The sequence below is a fragment of the Peromyscus eremicus genome, chromosome 7 (genome assembly GCF_949786415.1).
Source record: "Peromyscus eremicus chromosome 7, PerEre_H2_v1, whole genome shotgun sequence".
NCBI classification, from domain to species: domain Eukaryota; kingdom Metazoa; phylum Chordata; class Mammalia; order Rodentia; family Cricetidae; genus Peromyscus; species Peromyscus eremicus.
In genome coordinates, this window is record NC_081422.1 from 59,969,701 (window position 1) to 59,989,516 (window position 19,816).

The following is a 19,816-nucleotide window of genomic DNA, read 5'->3' on the forward strand; positions in this document are numbered from 1 at the left end:
GATCTGCCTTATGGCATCCCACTGTATGTGAGGGTATCTAGTGCAAGGCATGAGGACTTCTGAGGGACCTGAGACTCATGATGTGACTTCGGCCAAGCAGCCAAGCCTCAGTTTCCTTGGGTGTAAGAGAGAATCCTGAGTTGTTTAATACGTAAGATTTTTGTTCAAGTCAAATGGTTAGGATCTTGGCTTTGGAGTTATGGGGACGAGACCTCACCCCACTCCAGCTCTGCCATCTTCCAGCTCTGTGGACCTTACAGGCAAGTCCTTAACTCCACCGGTGTCAGAGTCTCTTCAATTACAAAGGTTGAAATAATAGCCTCCTCGGATGGTTCATATCAGAGTTCACTGAAATAACGGACATAAACTATGTAAAGTGTAGCATAAAAACTATTAGTTACAGTGGCTGAGGAAACGATAGTATGTTTGTTATTTCATCGTCTAAACAACGTGTGATTGTTCTCAAATGAGTGTTTTCTGGTCATAGCGGTGGTGCAGAGGGGCAGGGGAGGGGACTGAAGAGATGGCTCAATGGTTAAGAGCACTTACTGCGAGCTAGAGACCATCTCTGTGGTTAAGAGCACTTACTCCTAACTGGACCTGGATTCGAGTCCCAGATCCCACATGGTGGCTCAAACCATCTGATCCAACAAGAACATGCATGGCGCACATACTTGCATGCAGGAAAAACATTCACACACTTTTTTTTTAAAGCACCTCCCAGCATGCACACGGGACAAACACACACACACACACACACACACACACACACACACACACACACACACACATAAACACACACACACACACACACACACACATATATACACGGGGGGGGGGAGGGAAGGGGACAGACAGATACACGCACACACATACTTAAAAATAAAATTGTAACGTTTTTAAAAGATTTAAAAGTTTCTTTTAGGGTCTGGAGAGATGGCTCAGAGGTTGAGCACTGGGTGTTCTTCCAGAGGTCCTTAGTTCAATTCCCAGCACCCACATAGTGGCTCACACAACCATCTATAATGAGAGATCTGGTGCCCTCTTCTGGCAAGCAGGCATACGTGTGGACAGGACACTGTATACATATTAAATAAGTTTTTTTTAAAAAAAAGTTTCTTTTAAAGGTTTTAAAAGGCTTATTTTCTTTTATGTGTATGAGTGTCTTGCTTGTGTGTGTGTGCGGTGTTCTTTGAGGGACTTGGCTAAATAATACGCGTCACACTTCGTCCTCCGCACTAACTCCGTCGAGACTAGCCAATGCGGCAGGCCCCGCCCCGTCCTCTGCGTGAGCCTGGGCGCTGCGGCCATATGCCCCGCCCCCTGGGCACGCATGCGCGTGGTGGGCCGCTGGGCGGAGGTGATGCTCTTGGTTCGGCGCTGCTGGGGCCCGCAGCTGGCGGGAAGGCGGCCTCGCTGCTCGTGTCAGTCACCGGCCGGGCTTGGCGGATCCTCGGGCGGGAAGGACAGCCGAGGCTCCCGAGTCCGTGAGAAGCCGCCCTGGAGGGTGCTGTTCCTCGGCACCGACCACTTTGCCACGGAGACGCTGCGGGCTCTGCACGCCGCCAGGTACCGGGCCGGGGCGGTGGGGTCCCCACGGCGAACCTCGGCGGCGACCCCAGGGTAGCGAGGGTGGCGGGGTCCCGGGAAGGCGTTGCCGTCAGGTCCAGGCCCGCGGAGCTCCTGCAGCCCCCGCGAGCAGGCCCTTCACTTGCGCCTGGGAACCCGGGCTTGGAGAGGCCCCACCAGAGCCTAAGGCCGTGAGCAGGGCTGGTTAGCCAAAATGGGCTGTGACTCCAAAGTTCGTCCCTTCCCGGTGGTGCTGCGCCCCAGTTCCTTACCCTTCTGCACGCCCGTGTTTCACAGGGCTGAACAGCCTCCAAACGAACCGTTTTCAAATGAATACATTTCTAAGAACAGTTCCGTATACGTGTAGTGTGTATGAGATTAACAAACCGTGTCCACTAGGGAGAACGTTATTTGTAATTCAGCCTTTCCTGGAAGTCTGATATGCCCATTGCCCCATGTCCCTCCTAGCTTAAGGTGGTTTGGTTATCATTCCCGTTTCCTAGCATTTCCCCTCCCCGATTCTGTCACCTTCATCTCTGCCTCCCTACAAATACTTATTTCTCTTTTTAAGTAAGGTTCATTCTTAAAATTTATTTGTATGTGTGTGTCTCTGAGCATGTCCTTGCTGGTGCCGATGGAGGCTAGAAGGGGGTGCCAGATTCCCTGGAGCTGGAGTGACAGGCAAAGGAAGAGCAGTCAGTGCTCTTAACCACTGAGCCAGCTTTCCAGCCCCATAAAGTTTTTTTTTTTGTTGTTTTTGTTTTTTTTTTAGTTAAACCCCATTTGTTGGTTGCACTAGTTTGAATTATTTTAATTATTTAAAATTTAAACATTTTGATTATTTAATTATGTGTCATGAGTGTAATTATAAAAATAACTTTGCTGTGCATGAGGTAGTTTAGCTTTGAGCTGCTCAACACTGTTGCATTTTTCTCTACTCTTTCTAATTCAGAGACAACAAAGAAGAAAAGTTAATTGAAAGACTGGAGGTTGTCACAGTGCCTTCACTGTCCCCCAAAGGACTGCCCGTGAAGCAATATGCTGTACAGTCCCAGCTCCCGGTGTACGAGTGGCCTGATGTGGGATCCGGAGAATACGACGTTGGAGTAGTGGCTTCCTTTGGCCGACTTTTGAGTGAGGCTCTTATTCTTAAATTTCCCTAGTAAGTTTTATTTATAAGGAAAAACAGTGTAGAGATCATGTCTTTATGAATGGGTCTAGTACCTTTCTTTTTTTCTCTTATTTATCTTTTCCAGACAGGGTCTCACTCTATGTAGTTCTGGCTGTCCTGGAACTCACTATGTAGACCAGGCTGGCCTCAAACTCAAGAGATCAGCCTGCTTCTGCCTCCCAAGTGCTGAGATTAAAGGTGTGCGCCACCAGGCCCAGGTTAAACTGTGTTTTTTTCTGCTGTCTTCTTTTAAAATAAGATCTTACTTTTGGCACAAAACGTCAACTATGTTAAGCTCTTTGTTACTCCTTGGCTTTCATCTGGCCTCCTATAGGTTTCATGTATGTGTTAACAGCCCCCGCCCAACTCTCACTGAACTCCAGGGTCACCTTGTCCACAGCTCTGCTTGGATGTCTCCTAGGCGTCTCTCTGAAGAGGCTCAACACCTCTGCAGATCTTTAGCTGGTTGTTTGGGCCCCGGCCATCAGAGTCATTATCCAGTTACCCTGTGTCCCACATCCAGTCCACTCTGAAATCCTCGGCTGTGCCTTCAAAACCCCGAAGATTCTGATGGGCCTCATTACCTGCCCGGCTTCCACTCCTGCCCGGCTTCCACTCCTGCCCAGCTTCCATACCTGCCCGTGGTTCTACAGTCACCTCCTAGCTGGTTTCTGCTTTTGTCTTTGGCCCTGTCACTGTTTTGCCAACCCAGCAACCACAGCTATGCCTGTGAAGGATCTGTCAGACCATGTCACGGTGCTGTGAGGCCCTTCTGGTAGCTTGCAGTCTCACTCAGAATAAGTGAGCCCATCAGCCCTGTGTCAGCCCATCAGAACCTCCGTTGATCCTCTGGATGCTGTGGCTTCTCCTGACTCATTCTACACCAGCTGAGCTCGCCATGCCATCCCTTGAACAGGGTGAGCGTGTTCTGCCTTTAAGATCTCTGGCCCTGAATCCCAGCACTCTTGGGGGCAGAGGCAGACTTTCTTTCCTCAAGGTCTCTATACATGCCAAACATGTACGCATTCCTTCAATCTCAGCACTCAGGAGTCAGCAGCTGAGAAGAAAAAAAGTTAAATAAAATCTCTGTACTGTTCCCTTTACCTGGAAAGCTCTTCATGTTTTTGATGGCATTTCAGCCAACAGTAGATAGTGTATATGATGCTGCTCCATAAAATGGTATGGCCTCGTGATGTGATAGCTGTCTGAACTTGTATAAATTACACCAATGTTTGAATAGGGATATTTCCTGATGACACGTATTTTATAATGTATCCTTTTTTTGTTTGTTTGTTTGGTTTGGTGTGTGTCGTCGTCGGTCGCCTCATCCCCCATTCCCACCCACCCCCAGACAGGGTTCCTCTGTGTAACACCCCTGGCTGTCCTGGAACTCATACTGTAGACCAGACTCACCTCGAACTCACAAAGATCTGCCTGCCTCTGCCTCTCGAGTGCTATGATTAAAGGTGTGCGCCACCGCTGCCTGGCAGTTTCTTAATTTAAATTTTTTTGCATAGATATGTATGAGTGTTTTTCTTGCATTAATATATATGTGCACCATGTATGTGCCTGGTGTCAGATTCCCTGAAACTGGAGTTAGGGATGATTTCAAACCACTGTGTGGAGTGCTGGGAACCGGAACTCTGGTCCTCTCAAAAGGTGCTCTTAACCGCTCACCTCTCTCTTCAGCCTTTGCTTGTTTTCGATTAAGTTTCATTGGTTGCTTATGATGAGAGTGAACTCACCTCTGGCTTTGTTTTAGGGGATACAAACCTCAAGGTCGTGTGTCTTTAACCCTATAGGTTATATAGTTTAGGGGATACAAGCTGTTAGGTGTTTTGGGGGTGATGATTGTTTTGAAACAGGGTCTCAATCTGTGACACACAGGCTGACCTGGAACTCACGACAGTTCTCCTGCCTCAGCTTTCCAAGTGTTAGGATTAATACGTACCACCACACCAGGCTCTTGGCAAGTTTAATGATGAAAGTGCATATTAGTTTGGTAGCAATAACTAATTTCCACCTTTTCTAACTCAGTGGCATATTGAATGTACATCCCAGTTGCCTCCCGAGGTGGCGTGGTCCTGCCCCAATAATCCATACAGTGCTTCATGGAGACACAGTCACTGGGGTAACAATTATGCAAGTTAGACCCAAAAGGTAAAGCTTATTAATGTAAATTTTGTCATCAGTCTGTCTGGCCTTGGTGGTTGGGGGAATGGTTGGAGTGTGTTAACTTGGGTGATTCCCAGTGCCACCCTTTGCTTTTGTAGTTGCTCTGAGTACTCCTGATTTCTAACATAAGAACCGTGCCTTTGAGATTCACATAGTCTCTTTAAAGTCCTTGTAATTGGTCATTGCAATTATTAACACCTGGATTTTTTTTTTTCTTTTTTGCTTTTTGGAGACAGAGTTTCTCTGTGTAACAGTCCTGGCTGTCCTGGAACTCACTTTGTAGACCAGGTTGGCCTCAAACTCACAGAGATCTACCTGCTTCTGCCTTTTGAGTGCTGGGATTAAAGGCGTGCGCCACCACTGATTGGCTGTAAACACCTGATTTTCTATTAAGTAATATAAATGACAAATGGATTTGGAGCTTGTTTTTTGTTTGCTTGTTAGTTTATTTTTTGTTGGGTTTTTATTTTGTTTTATTTTATTTTTTAGATAGAGTCTTTGTGTATTCCTAGCTGGCCTAAAATTCACTATGTAGACTAGGCTGACCTCAAACTCAGAGATACCCATCTGTATCTGCTTCCCAAATGCTAGGATTAAAAGTATATGCAACCACACTCACTTGACCTTACTTTTGAGTAAGTGTCTTATATATTCCAGGGTGACCTCAAACCGGAGTGACTAACAGATTAGGAGCCTGCAATAAGCTGTCTTTGTGCTATGTAGACAAATATATTGGTCTCAACAAATGTTGGCTGCTCCTGTTTTTGTTTTTTTCCCTTGCTAGGTTTGATATAGGCCCAATTCTCAAGCAGGAAACCATCCCGGTGCCTCCCAAGAGCACATCAAAGGAATTGGAAGCAGTGTTGTCAAAACTCGGTGCCAACATGGTACAGTCCCCCACCCCACCCCGGCTTCTCATTCATTTGGAAGGCTTCTTCAGCAATATGAGGGGCAAATGATCTGATGATTTGTAATTTTTAAGCTTCATTGGTAGCAGGGAGGGGACACAGAAGTGGGATGGCTCAGCAGGGAAGGCGCTTGCCACCAAGCCTGATAACCTGAGTTCAGTCTCCAGGACCCACATGATGGAAGAGAACTCCTGAAAGTCCTCTGACATTCACATGGGTTCATGCACACACTGTAAATAACATGAGAGAGAGAGAGAGAGAGATCAGGACTGAGATTGGAACCAAATGTGGTTATATTCACCTGTAATCTCACACTCAGGAGGCTGAGGCAAGAGAATCATGAGCTCCAGGTCAGCCAGGGTAATGAGATTCTCTCTTAACAACCAGCAAAATGGTTCCCGTCCCTTGCTTCCTGAAAATTAGCTCAGTATTTGTGACCATTGAGGATTGCAGAGTGGGTGCTTAATAAAAGCTTTCAAATAAAACAGGCCATCTGCAGTGGTCCCCTTCATTTCACAGTGAGGTAGTTGGTTTATTCTTCTCAGGTGCCCTCTCTCTGCTCTCTTAGACACACACCCCTTGCCTACTTCTCTCACTCAGCTAGCAGCCACACCCTAGGAATCTGTTCATTTCCCAGCTTATGCTTAGTACTTCCTATTCTGGGCATTCCCTTGGAAGTGACTTTTTATGGTGGGTACCATTTATCAAGACTGTTCTAGATACTCAGTGAATTTTCCTTTGCACCCTCCCAACAAACCTCTGAGGTAATTGTCGCTGTCACTCATTTCACAGACACAACATTGAGAGGTAAGGACAAGTCAGAGAACTTCTCCAGAATGAGAGCACCAGTAGGTTATGGGGATAGGGCTGGAACGTGTTCCTCCGAGGCCCGCTGCCTTGTGAAGGGTGAGAGTGTAAGCAGCTCTGCACAGACTGCCTGATAGCGAGAGCTTGTGCAGCCAGGCACAGTCTCACACTGTTGGGAAGCAGTCTGGTGCCTGTGCTCCTCAGCGTAGCTTGGTGTAGCCACCCATTTGCACGCACCCTTACAAGTGAAGTCAGTTTTACCCCCTATTTTGCTGGGACAGGTACTTCATGGCACTGAACTGTGATGTTTCTGCCTTGTTCTGTTGAATATATTCTGTGCTCTCTCTCTTTGTATTTGTAGCTCATTTCGGTTTTGAAAAGTTTGCCTGAAAGTCTGAACAACGGGAGGCCACAGCCAGCCGAGGGAGTGACATATGGTGAGTGAAAGCCACAGACGCTCTCGCCTCTTGTAAAGGTTTCATCTGCCGTGATGGTGACTGAAGGCTCCGACTCCATCACCGTCTTGTGTGTGCTTTCCCATAGAATGCTGGGTAAGCTCTCCCCCTTAGCCATAGCTTCGTCTTCAACATTCCCCCAGCTTTTTATTTTGAGCAGTATTTAGCACCTGTTTGCCTCAAATCTTTCTGTGTGGATATTTAGTGTATATATTTTAAATTCTGATTGCTCATTTGCAAGTATAAATGATGAAGTTCATCTCCAATTTCATTAGCATGCACTTCTTGGAGAGATGGCTCAGTGGTTAAGAGCACTGGCTGCTCTTGCAGAGGACTTAGGTTAGACACCCAGCACCAATACGGCAGCTCACAACCATCTGTAACTCTAGTCCCAGGATATCCGATGTCCTTTTCTGGCCTGTGTGAGCACTACATGGATGTAATCCACAAAGAGACATACATGCGCGCAAAACATCTGTATGTATAAAATGGAAATAAAATTTTTTAATCCTTTAAAAAAAATGGGGCGGGGGCTGGAGAGATGGCTCAGAGGTTAAGAACACTGGCTGCTCTTCCAGAGGTCCTGAGTTCAATTCCCAGCACCCACATGGCAGCTCACAACTATCTTTAACTCCAGTTCCTGAGGAACCAACACCAATGGACATAAAATAAAGATAAATAAATTTAGGGAAAAAAAAAAAAAAAGCCAGGTGGTGGTGGCACACGCCTTTAATCCCAGCACTCAGGAGGCAGAGCCAGGTGGATCTCTGTGAGTTTGACGCCAGCCTGGGCTACAGAGTAAGTTCCAGGAAAGGCGCAAAGCTACGCAGAGAAACCTTGTCTCAAAAAAATCAAAAATAAATAAATAAAATAATAATAATAATAAAAACCCAGAAAAACAAAGGCATTGAACATGTCCTGGTAGTGTCTAATATCTACTCCATACAGGTTTTCCTAAATGTCCAAAAATCTTTATCTGTTAAAACATACACACACAAAACTAGGATCCAAGAAACACATTTTCAAGACTGCTTGAATCTTTGTTTTTTGCTAGTATAATCCTAATTAGTCACCAAAACATGTACAGTTTTTGGTGTGTTTTGAGTTTCCTTTTTGTTTTTGTTTTGAGACAGAGTCTTGCCCAGGATAGCTTAGAAATCACATCCATTCTCCTGCCTCAGCCTCCCAAATGCTGGAATTATAGGCATGTACCATCACACCTAAAAATGTAGTTTTTGCAAAAAAAATGTTTTTAATATAAAAAGAGCTTGAGGTGTAGCTCCAGTAGAACGTTTCATGGTGCTGAAGTCTCAACCAAATCGTAACATAAATGCCTTTGAGTTAGGAAAAGATTGCCTTAGGATCCAGTTACTGTTTATCTTTCTCTTTGCTTTGTTGTTTTGAAGTTTAGCTTTTTGAGACACTGTCTTATGTAGCCCAGTCTGACTTTAAACTTGCTGTGTAGTTCAGGATGACATTAGACTCCTGATCCCCCTCCCTTTATCCCCCAAGTTCTGAAATTACAGGTGTGTGACACTGCACTTGGCCTGTTTTGTTTATTTAATAAAAAAATTACTAGCTTGACAGTGGTAGTGCACGCCTTTAATCCCAACACTTGGGAGGCAGAAGCAGGTGGATCTCTGAGTTCGAGGCCAGCCTGGTCTACAGAGTGAGTTCCAGGACAGACTCCAAAACTACACAGAGAAACCCTGTCCCAAAAAACAAAACAAAACGAAACAAAAGCAACAACAAAAAATTTACTATTTTTATGTTATTTATTAATATATTTATTTTTTATTGATTTTTTTCTCAACAATACATCTTTGACACCACTTCCTTAGATTTTTCTCTTTTTTAAAAAAAGATTTATTATTTTTTTTATTTTATGTGTATGAGTCGGTTTTTTTGCTGCATGTGTGTATGTGTGGGCACCACACGTGGACAGTGTCAAAAGAGGGTATTCCGGCTGGGCGGCGGTACGCCTTTAATCCCAGCACTTGGGAGGCAAAGCCAGGCAGATCTCTTGAGTTTGAGGCCAGCCTGGTCTACAGAGTGAGATCCAGGACAGTCTCCAAAGATACACAGAGAAATCCTGTCTTGGAAAAAATAAAATAAATAAAAAAAGAGGGTTTTCTGGAACTGGGGTTGTAAGCCACCGTGTGGGTAACGAAAAAGCAGCAAGTTCTCTAAAGCAGTGAGCGTCTCTCCAGGCCCTGCTCTTTTGTTTTGTTTTATGAGCAGAAGTTCTGGTTGTGTGGATCTGTCCTAATTTATTCAGCAGATTCCCGTTAGGGGTTTCCAGCCTTCCGTCACTTCATGCACATGATGCTTCCTAATCAGCAGAGGAGACTGGAGTCGAGTGTGGTGGTGCATCCCTCCAATCCCAGGAAGCAGAGGCAGGCAGATCTCCAGGTCAAGGCCAGCCTAGGCTACATAGTAAAACCCTTTCTCAGAAAAGGAGTGAATAAAATGTTGGAGTGGTTTTGACGTCCATTATTCCTGTGAGTGATTTGATGATATTTTATGTGTTTAAGGAGAATTTGTATGCTTTTTATTCCCTGTTCCAGGGAGGAACCTTACTGTTGTCCAGTTTTCTCTGTCAGGATTTTCATTTTTTCCTTTTCACTTATTAGGAGTATTTTATATAACACTGAAGTTTAGCTCTGTAATATGAACTGCATGTTCTTTCAGTTTGACATGTTTTAATTTTAACTTATGTTGTTTATTTTTGTCTTTTAAAAATGCTTGCTTTATTTTGTTTGTCCATTTTTATTTTTTGAGACAGGGTCTCACTATGCACCCCTTGGCTGTCCTGAAACTCACTCTGTAGACCAGGCAGGCCTTAAACTCACAGACCGGCCTGCCTCTGCCTCCAGAGTACTGGGATCAAAGGTGTGTGCCACCACAGTCTGCTAAAATGTTTGTTTTTATGTAGTCTAACGTAACCATCCTATTGCTCTGGGCTGATTGTCCCCTTCATTTACTGTCAAAGGCGGATGTGTGCACCATGGCTCTGTGGCCAGAGAATGCTTTTCAGGAGCTGGTTCTCCTGCTGTGGAGGTTCCAGGGACTAAACTCGGGTTGTCGGACTTGGAGGCAAGCTAAGCCATATTGCCTGCCCTCTCTGGAGTTTGAGTCATAGTTAGAAGGGTATTTTCGGGCTGGAGAGATGGCTCAGAGGTTAAGAGCACCGACTGCTCTTCCAGAGGTCCTGAGTTCAATTCCCAGCAACCACATGGTGGCTCACAACCACCTGTAATGAGATCTGGCACCCTCTTCTGTGTACGTAATAAATAAATAAATCTTTAAAAAAAAAAAAAAAAAAAAAGAAGGGTATTTTCTACTCTGGGGTTATAAAGTAGGTGTAATTACTTTTTTTTTTTTTTTTTTTTTTTTGGTTTTTCGAGACAAGGTTTCTCTGTGTAGCTTTGTGCCTTTCCTGGAACTCACTTGGTAGCCCAGGCTGGCCTCGAACTCACAGAGATCCGCCTGGCTCTGCCTCCCGAGTGCTGGGATTAAAGGCGTGCGCCACCACCGCCCGGCTACTTTTACTTCATATTGTAGCAAGTTGTAGACATATGCCAAAGTTGAACATTCTCTTCTGCTTGTAATCCAGCTTCACTGTCAGTCATGAACACGGAACCCTGTTCATCCTTGCCCTTGTCTCTCAGCCCCTAAGGTTTCTGCTGGCACCAACTGCGTCAAGTGGGAGGAGCAGACCTCAGAGCAAGTGCTCAGACTTCACCTCGCCATTGGGGATATAGTGAGTTGAAAAGTTGGATATTGTTTCCTTTCTGGGTGTTTTTACTTAGGAGTAAGTCTTATAAACTAAACCTGGGGAATTTTTTTAAACTTTAAATTTTAAGTTTTGATAGAGGCCTTGGAATTCACAAAGTGCTTTCAAATGTACATTCTGCAATATTTCCTAACCAGGTTTGATTATCCCTTGTCATAGACAAGGAGAATAAAAACAAGATAAATAATTTACGTGTGACTAGTCAGTAAGCAATGAACTTTAAGTCTTCTGACTCTATCTAGTATATCTTTCTGCTTCTGGTCTGTGTTTTATAAAAAGATTTTTTTGGTGGTTGTTGTTTTTGTCTTAGTTTTTTCAAGACAGGGTTTCTTTGTGTTACAGCCCTGGCTGTCCTGGAACTCGCTTTGTAGGTGAGGCTGGCCTCGAACTCACAAAGATCTGCCTGGCTCTGCCTCCTGAGAGCTGGGATTAAAGCGCCACCATTCCCAGCTCCAAAAGATTTAATTATGTGTATATGTCTGTTCAGGGTAAGGGGTGGGGGTGGGTGCGCGCGCGTGTGTGTGTGCGTGTGTGCGTGTGTGCGTGTGTGCGTGTGTGTGTGTGTGTGTGTGTGTGTGTGTGTGTGTGTGTGTGTTTGATTGCCATACCTATGAAAGCCAAAAAAAGGCATCAGATCTCTCTAGTGCTGGAGTTACAGATGATTTACATGGAGTTACAGTGAGCCATCCACTGTGGGTGCTGGGAACTGAATTTGGATCTTCTGCAAGAACAGCACTTGCTCTTTTTTTTTTAACGTAATTTTTTTATTGATTCTTTGGGAATTTCACATCATGCCCCCCAATCCCACTCATTTCCTAGTCCTTTCATGTCTGCCTTCCACCCTGTAGCCTCCCCTACAAAAGAGAACGAAAAATAAAAACAATAAAAATAATTAAACAAAACACAACTCTTCACTCCTCCATCTTGCTCCGCTCTCCATCACATATTCATTTGTCACAGAGGCCTTGGGAGCTGCGGTGTATCACACAGTCACTCTTTTGCCCAAGCAGCTTTACTTGCAAATGTTCATTGCAGTGAGCTGTAGGTCTGGTTCAAGGCCCCAGGCTTCCACTACATCATCCCTACTGGACCCTCACCAGATCTCCTCTCGGATATCCTGCTGTTGCCTGAGTCCTGCACGAGCAGTACTTGCTCTTAGCCACTAAGTCATCTCCAGCCTAGTATTTGTTTGTGAAGGAGACACACATACCGACAGCTATGCTCTAGGTTTTTAAATAATAACATTTGGTGCAATGAGAATAGTATAGGGATATACATATCAAACTGTTAATGTTGGCTTCCTCTTGTGGTGAAAATATAAAATACTATCCCTTTCTAAAACTTTAACAAATACTTTACTTCTTGCTTTCATACTGAGCATAAATGTTTAATTGGAAAGATTAAGGCTACTTGCATAAGACTTAAGATCTTATATATACTACAGAGATGATACAGAGGGTCATATTCAGGCTCTGTTTCAGCAGATTTAGTGATTGAGTGTCCAGTTCCTCTGAACGTGGAAGAAAAGTCAGAGCAGACTAATATGCAGCAGTGTCAAAAAAGCCTTGGGAGTTGAATGCATTCCTTCATGAATCCTTCCATTCCAATTGCAGGTTCCATTGCAGACACTCTGGTTGGAGAATACCATTAAACTTCTGGATCTAGTAGAAGTTAACAGCTCCATCCTTGCAGGTACTAACTTGAATAGCTGACAAGTTGTTTTCACTACAGTCCATTTAAAAATGTGTCAGGTCCATGCCTTTGTAGCGTCCATTCCTGTGTGTTTTCTCATGCAATCATCATATGAAGCCGGGAAGTTGGCAGGCAGCATTGCTCTCCTACTTTTAGCTCTATGTCTTCTTGTATTAGAGTTGGAGGGCTGTGGACTGACTCAGTTGATTTCATGCTGGTGAATATTGTAAAGATTTATTTATTTATTTATTATGCATACGTTATTCTGCTTGCATATATGCCTGCAAGCCAGAAGAGGGCACCAGATCTCATTACAAATTGTTGTGAGCCACCATGTGGTTGCTGGGAATTGAACTCAGGACCTCTGGAAGAACAGCCAGTGCTCTTTACCTCTGAGTCATCTCTCCAGCTCCACTGGTGAATATTGTAATGAAAATGTATGGACAGTGCAAAGAGCACAGCATTTCACCCTACAGTTCCTTCTGAGGTCCCTCAGGATCTTCTGGATGTGATGAGCTGGAATTTGGCTGCAGGGGGCGTATTCTAGTCCAGCGGCAGTGGGAGGTCACCAGGAATCATTTGTGGGGAATGGAAGGACCAGAGTAAGTCTGAAACATCTTGTGAGTTGCTCCGCTGCTGGGCACTTAATCTCAAAATGACAGTACTAAACTGACAGATTGAGCACTGAAGGGGATCCCTGGGAGATGGAGCAGAGGACTGGAGCCTCTCCTGTGTGGAACACTTCCTTTGGGTCCATACTGTAGCTTTGGATCCATACTGGCTCCAGGAGGTTTTGCTTTGCAAAGTTGGGGCCTCAGTAAGTGTGTCCCTCCCATCATTAGTTCTGCCTCTGAAGATTCTTTTTTGTTCATTTTTTAAATTTTATCAGTGCTGGAGATGGAGCCCAGGGTCTTGCAAGTGCCATACCTGTTATATCCCACCGCCAAGATGTTTTTGATTTTTAAGAAGTGCCATGATTTATTTCTCTTTCTCTTGCTCCCCCCCTCTCCCTCCTCCCCTCCCCGTTAGATCCCAAATTAACAGGACAAGCTGTGGCTCCAGGGTCGGTGGTGTATCACAGACAGTCACAGATGCTGCTGGTTCACTGCAAGGTATGTGACTTCAGCCTCAGGATACTGTCGGTGTTTTACTGAATCTGCAGTTTGTATTTCTTTTTCCTTTTCCTTTGAGATGAGGTCTCGCTAAGTAGCCTAGGCCAGCCTTGAACTCACTGTATAGCCCAGGTTGGTCTAAAACTGACTCTCCTGCCTCAGCCTCCTGAGTGTTGGAATTGCAGGTCTGTACAATTGGAAATACCAGGCTTTCCATTTACCATTTGTGGTGGTTGGAATGAGAATGGCCCTCATGAGCTCATTTTTTGAATGCTTGGAACTCTTCTATAGGATTAGGAGGGTGGCCCTGTTGGAGGAAGTATGTCATGGGGATGGGCTTTGAGGGTTCAAAAGCCTGTGTCAGGCCCAGAGTCTCTCTCTGGTTGCGAATCAGCTACTTCTCCAGCACCAAGCATTAAATTAAATGCTTTAAGAGTTGCATTGGTCATAGTGTCTCCTCACAGCAATAGCACACTAAAACACCATTTTGGGGCTGGAGAGATGGCTGAGCGGTTAAAAGGACTGACAGCTCTTCCAGGGGTCCTGAGTTCAATTCCCAGTACCCACATGGTGACTCACAACCATCTGTAATGAGATCTGGCGCCCTCTTCTGGCCTTCAGACATGCTGTAAAAAAGGACACCATTTTCATTAAGATTTTACTTAATGGCTTCTCAGATTAAGCTAATAGACAATTTTCTTAAGAAAAGTGGAATCTCCAGCATAATTTTTGAAAGTGATGACATTTTATCATTGCTACCCATAATGGTAGATTTCTGAAAGAGTGATTTTTAGTAATTAACTCGATTAATAAGCTCTGATATCTGATATCAGTCATCAGAGCATCTGCTTGAATGACTGCACGGCATGAGTCCCACTTTAACCTCGACAGAGTTAGCAAGGGCATGGTTGATGTGGGATGGTCTGTATGTCAAGTGTGTTGCTGATTGGTCAATAAATAAATCACTGATTGGCCAGTGGCCAGGCAGGAAGTATAGGTGGGACAAGGAGGAGAATAAAGCTGGGAAGTGGAAGGCTGAGTCAGAGAGACACTGCCAGCCACCACGATGACAAACAGCATGTGAAGATGCCGGTAAGCCACGAGCCATGTGGCAAGGTATAGATTAATGGAAATGGATTAATTTAAGCTATAAGAACAGTTAGCAAGAAGCCTGCCATGGCCATACAGTTTGAAAGCAACGTAAGTCTCTGTGTTTACTTGGTCGGGTCTGAGGCTGTGGGACTGGCAGGTCAGAGAAATTTGTCCTGACTGTGGGCCAGGCAGGAAAACTCTAGCTACACATGGTCCTCGTCATGTACTGTTGCCGTGAGGAAGCACCATAACCAAAAAGCAGCTGTGGAGGAAAGGCTGTGTTTCATCTTGCATTTCCAGATCGCAGTCTGTCACTGAGGGAAATAGGAGCAGGCACTCCAGGCAGGATGCTGGAGGCAGGAACTGAGGCAGAGACCATGGAGGAGTGCTGCTTACTTACTGACTTGTTCTCTCTCGTGCTCGGCTGCCTGCCTCCTTCCTTCCTTCCTTCCTTCCCCCTCCCTCCCTCCCTTCCTTCCCCCTCCCTCCCTCCCTTCCTTCCCCCTCCCTCCCTCCCTCCCTTTCTTCTCCCTCCCTCCCTTCCTTCTTCCTATTTTACATGTATGAGTCTTTCGCCTGCATGGGCATGCCTGATGCTCACTCAGGTCAGAAGAAGGTTTTGGGTCCCCTGCAACTAGAGTTACAGATGGTAGTGAACCGCCATGTGGGTGCTGGGAACTGAACCCAATCTCCTATCAGATCTCTCCAGCCTCTTAGACAACCAAAGCCTGCTTGGTTGGGGATGTACTGCCCACAGTGGGTGATCCCTCCAACGTCAGTTAACAATCAAGAAAATAGCCCACAGATGTGCTTAGAGGACAGCTTTTAGGTATTGGTTCTCTCTTTGCACTGTGTGCATCCCAGAAATGAACTGCCTTGGCAGCCAACACCTCTATTCACTGATCTGTTCATATGTCCAGAGGGAATTTTTTAAATAATTTTTAAAAATATTTGTGTAAGCTAGGAGGTGGTGGCACACCTTTAATCCCAGCACTTGGGAGGCAGAGGCAAGTAGATCTCTTTGAGTTTGAGGTCAGCCTGGTCTACAGAGTGAGTTCCAGGACAGCCAGAGCTGTTATACAGAGAAACCCTGTCTCAGTGGGAAAAAAAAGTGTATGTGTGTAGGGTATGAGTGCAATGCTTGCATGCCCCAGCACACATGAAAGTCAGGAAACCCGTGGGTGTCCGTTTTTGCTGTCCACCTTACCTGAGACAGTCTCTGTTCTTCACTGCAGATGCCACTCTGTTCTCCACTGCAGATGCCAGGGTAGCTGGCCTCTGAACTTCCTTCCGTTCTCCTGCCTCCCTCCCTCCGTCCCTCCCTCCGCCGCCGCAGCTGTTATGTATGTTCTGGGGACCGAAACTTCGGTCCTCATGTTTGCATGGCAGATGCTTTATCCATCGAGCCTTCTCCTTCGCCTGAGGTTTTGAATGATCTAAAGTGGCTGGAGAGGCCTGTCAAGATGGCTGAGCAGGTAAAGGCTCTTGACACATGAGCCTGATGGCCTAAGTTCAATCCTCATATGTCTCACAGAGGGAGAGAGCCAGCGCCACAGAGTTGACCTCTGACCTCTGCATGTGTTCCCCCCCATCGTGCACTCATACCCAGTAATAATAATACTTCTTTCAAAAGTTTAAAGTGACTGAGAACATGGTGTAGCTAGCACTCTGGAAGCTGAGGCAGGAGGATTACCTGAGAAACATAGTGAGTTCCAGGTCATCCTGGGCTACATAGTGGGTTTTTATTTGATTGTTTTGTTTGGTTTTTCAGGACAGGGTTTCTCTGTGTAGCTCTGGCTGTCCTGGAACTCGCTCTATAGACCAGGCTGGCCCCAACCTCAGAGATCCGCCTGCCCCTGCCTCCAGTGCTGGGACTAAAGGCGTGCACTGTCATACCTGGCTGCTCTAGTGGATTTCTCTAATGACTGGGACCATTGTTTGACAAAGCTGTGGCATGTTTCTGAGAGGTGTTCCACATCTCTTCCGTTTCCTGAGTATTTTCTCTCTTGCGGTAGTTATGTTAGATTCTGCATACTCACAAAGCATGTTTTAAAGTGTGTGATAGACTGATCTACCAACACAGATGATAGGTGCAGAGCCCCTCGGCCACTGCTCAGCTCTCGATTGATTCTGAAGCACGTCACGTGACCTCCCTTGCTCTGATTCTGTGTATATGCAGCTTCTGTGTACTAGACTTGCCTCTCACAGGAGCAGCTGTGACTGGGGAACATGTAAATTTGGCTGTTACCATTGTGTTACCTTGGAAAATCACCCACCAGCTGCAGGCATTAGTTTTCTTTATAAGATTTATTTTATGTGCATTGGTGTTTTGCCTGCATGTATGTCTGTGTGAAGGTATCGTATCACCTGAAACTGATGTTACAGACAGTTATGAGCTGCCATGTGGATGCTGGGAATTGAACCCTGGGTCCTCTGGAAGAGCCTTCCCAGCCCAGGCATCAGTTTTCTAATCTAGTGCTGACATTGGACAGCTAGTGCTAACATCTGATGCCTACTTTTTAGACTGTTTTTAGATTGAAAAATTAGTGTGTGTGTGTGTGTGTGTGCGTGCGCGTGCGCGTGCACATGCTTGTGAGTGCTTGTGAGTGCAGGTGCCCACAGAGGCCAGAGGTGTTGAATTTCGCGCCCCCCACAATCACGCCCCCCCCCCCCCCCCCCCCCGCCCCCAGAGCTGGAGTTACAGGCAGTTACAGGCAGTGAGCTACCTGATAATGGGTGCCGAGAGTCAGACTTGGTCCTCTGGAAGAGCAGTGCACACTCTTAACGGTTGAGCCAACTCTCAGGTTTGATTTGCTATGATTTGATAACTATTCACAGTAAGATATGTGGACCTACTCAGAAAACTAAAGCACTTTGCAAATAGAACTTGTTATTCTATCCCCTATGTTGAAATAGGTCAGGGCGGTTGTTATTCTTCCTTTGTGAAGAACTTTAGAGACAAGGCATTACGTGTCATTTAGCACAAAGTTCTGTGCGTTTAGTGAAAGCATTACATTTGGCGGGGGTGGGGGTGGGGGTGGGGTGTTGTTTTGTTTTAAGATGAGGTCTCACTATGTAGCCCTGGCTGGCCTTGAACTCAGAGATCTCCTGGGGTGTTGTTTTGTTTTAAGATGAGGTCTCACTATGTAGCCCTGGCTGGCCTTGAACTCAGAGATCTCCTGGCCTGCCTGTCTCCCTAGTGCTGGGATTAAAGGCTATGGCACCATGCCTGGCACATTTTGTAAAGTACAGTTTATTTCATTGTCTAGTCACTGTCTGTCCTTTGTCCTTTAGGATGGCTGGATTGGTGTTCGATCAGTAATGCTTAAGAAAACACTGACAGCTACTGATTTCTACAATGGATATTTGCATGCCTGGTACCAGAAGAATCCCCACACTCACCCAAGCCAGTGCAGATTTCAGACTCTCAGACTTCCAACAAAGATGCATCAGAAAACCAAGTTGTTGCTATGCAACAGTGCATTAAGTAGCTAGGAAGAAGACAGACAAGGACCTATTACACACTTGTAATTTATTAAAAGCTTTATTTACAAGCAACTGACTTTGAAAGTTAACACTGTTGGAGAAAGAGAAAATGTTTGTCAAGATGGTGGACACCGTTGGAGGGAAGGAAAATGGTTGTCAAGACGGTGGACACCCTTGGAGGGAAGGAAAATGGTTGTCAAGACGGTGGACACCGTTAGAGGGAAGGAAATTGGTTGTCAAGATGGTGGAAGTCTTGAGCTCTCCATTTGCTGTGTGTAACAGTTACAAGCAGCCTTTATGAATAACAAAAGAAGTTTAATAAAATTTTGTATTTATAATGTTCAGTTTAAAGGAGATTGTGTCTTTTGAAGAGCAAGGCACTAAATGGTATGTATATATTCTAAAAGGTTGTTTCAAAAATGGTGCATGTAGCCAGCAGTGGTGGCACACGCCTTCAATCCCAGCACTCAGAAGGCAGAGGCAGGTGGATCTCTGTGAGTTTGAGGCCAGCCTGGTCTACAGAGAGAGTTCCAGAACAGCCTTAGTTACACAGAGAAATCCTAAACTCAAAACAAAACTAACAAATGCTATGTCTAAGCCTGGAGGAAGCTAAGTAAAGTGCCTGCTTAGCCTGTGTGAAGTTCTCGGTTTGATCCCCAGCACCACTGAAACCACTTCGTGGTGCATACCTGTAGTCCCAGCACTCAGAAGTGGAAGCAGGGGGATCAGAAGTTCAAAGTCATCCTCGGCTATATAGCAAGTTCCGAAAGATATATTCCTCTTTGGATTTTTATCATTGCTGGAAAAAAAGTTTGCTTTACCTCAGACTTCAAACTGAACTCAGGCTTGGGATGTAGCTCAGTTGGTAGAATTCTTCCTTCGTGTACACAGTGCTGGCTCCATCTCCAGCATCACACAAATGGGGCATGGTGGTGCGCGTCCATAATCCCAGTACTTAGAAGACGGAGGCAGGAGGATCAGAAATTCAAAGCCATAACTACAGAGCACATTTGAGGCCTCTTGAGATATATGAGAACTTGTCTAAAAACAAAAGCAAATGGAAAAGAACTCTATTGCTAGTTTCTAGTTGAGTGACTAGGGACAAGTTACCTAAATCTTTAAAGCCCTGATTTCTCAGTTTAATATCATGGGTAATAAATGCCTGCCTTGCAGAATGGTACTACACAGGAAATGCTCAGGGAAGCACCTGGCACACACTGGATTTTTAATAATTGGTACCTTTTGCTGTCACCTCTCAAGTTGACAAGACCACAGAGTGCCCTTATCTTGGTCAGACACTCTGGGTATGTCTGAAGGTGTCTCTGGGTGAGTTTAACATTTTAGTGGTAAACTGAGTAAAGCAGACTGCCTTTCTAATGTGAGTGAGCCTTATCCAGTCAGTTAAATACTAAAGGTTGGGCTGGGGTGATAGCTTGGGGGTACAGTGCCTGCTGCAAAGGCGTAAGAGCTTGAGTTTGGATCCCCTGCTCCCATATAAAAGCTGGACATGGTGGCACGCTTCTGTAACCTCACTACGAGGGCAGCAGAGACAG

At 45.4% G+C, this 19,816-nt stretch overlaps 1 protein-coding gene across 1 annotated transcript; it reads left to right on the plus strand.

Moving 5' to 3' along the window:
* The first annotated feature begins 1,352 nt into the window (after window positions 1-1,352).
* On the plus strand, window positions 1,353-18,601 carry Mtfmt (mitochondrial methionyl-tRNA formyltransferase). The gene is given in 10 exon segments (XM_059268124.1): window positions 1,353-1,569; window positions 2,522-2,731; window positions 4,778-4,900; window positions 5,700-5,802; window positions 6,992-7,067; window positions 10,757-10,848; window positions 12,495-12,573; window positions 13,603-13,685; window positions 18,072-18,233; window positions 18,236-18,601. Coding segments are annotated over 10 exon segments (1,167 nt in total). The 5' UTR covers window positions 1,353-1,363; the 3' UTR covers window positions 18,269-18,601.
* Window positions 18,602-19,816: the final 1,215 nt, after the last annotated feature.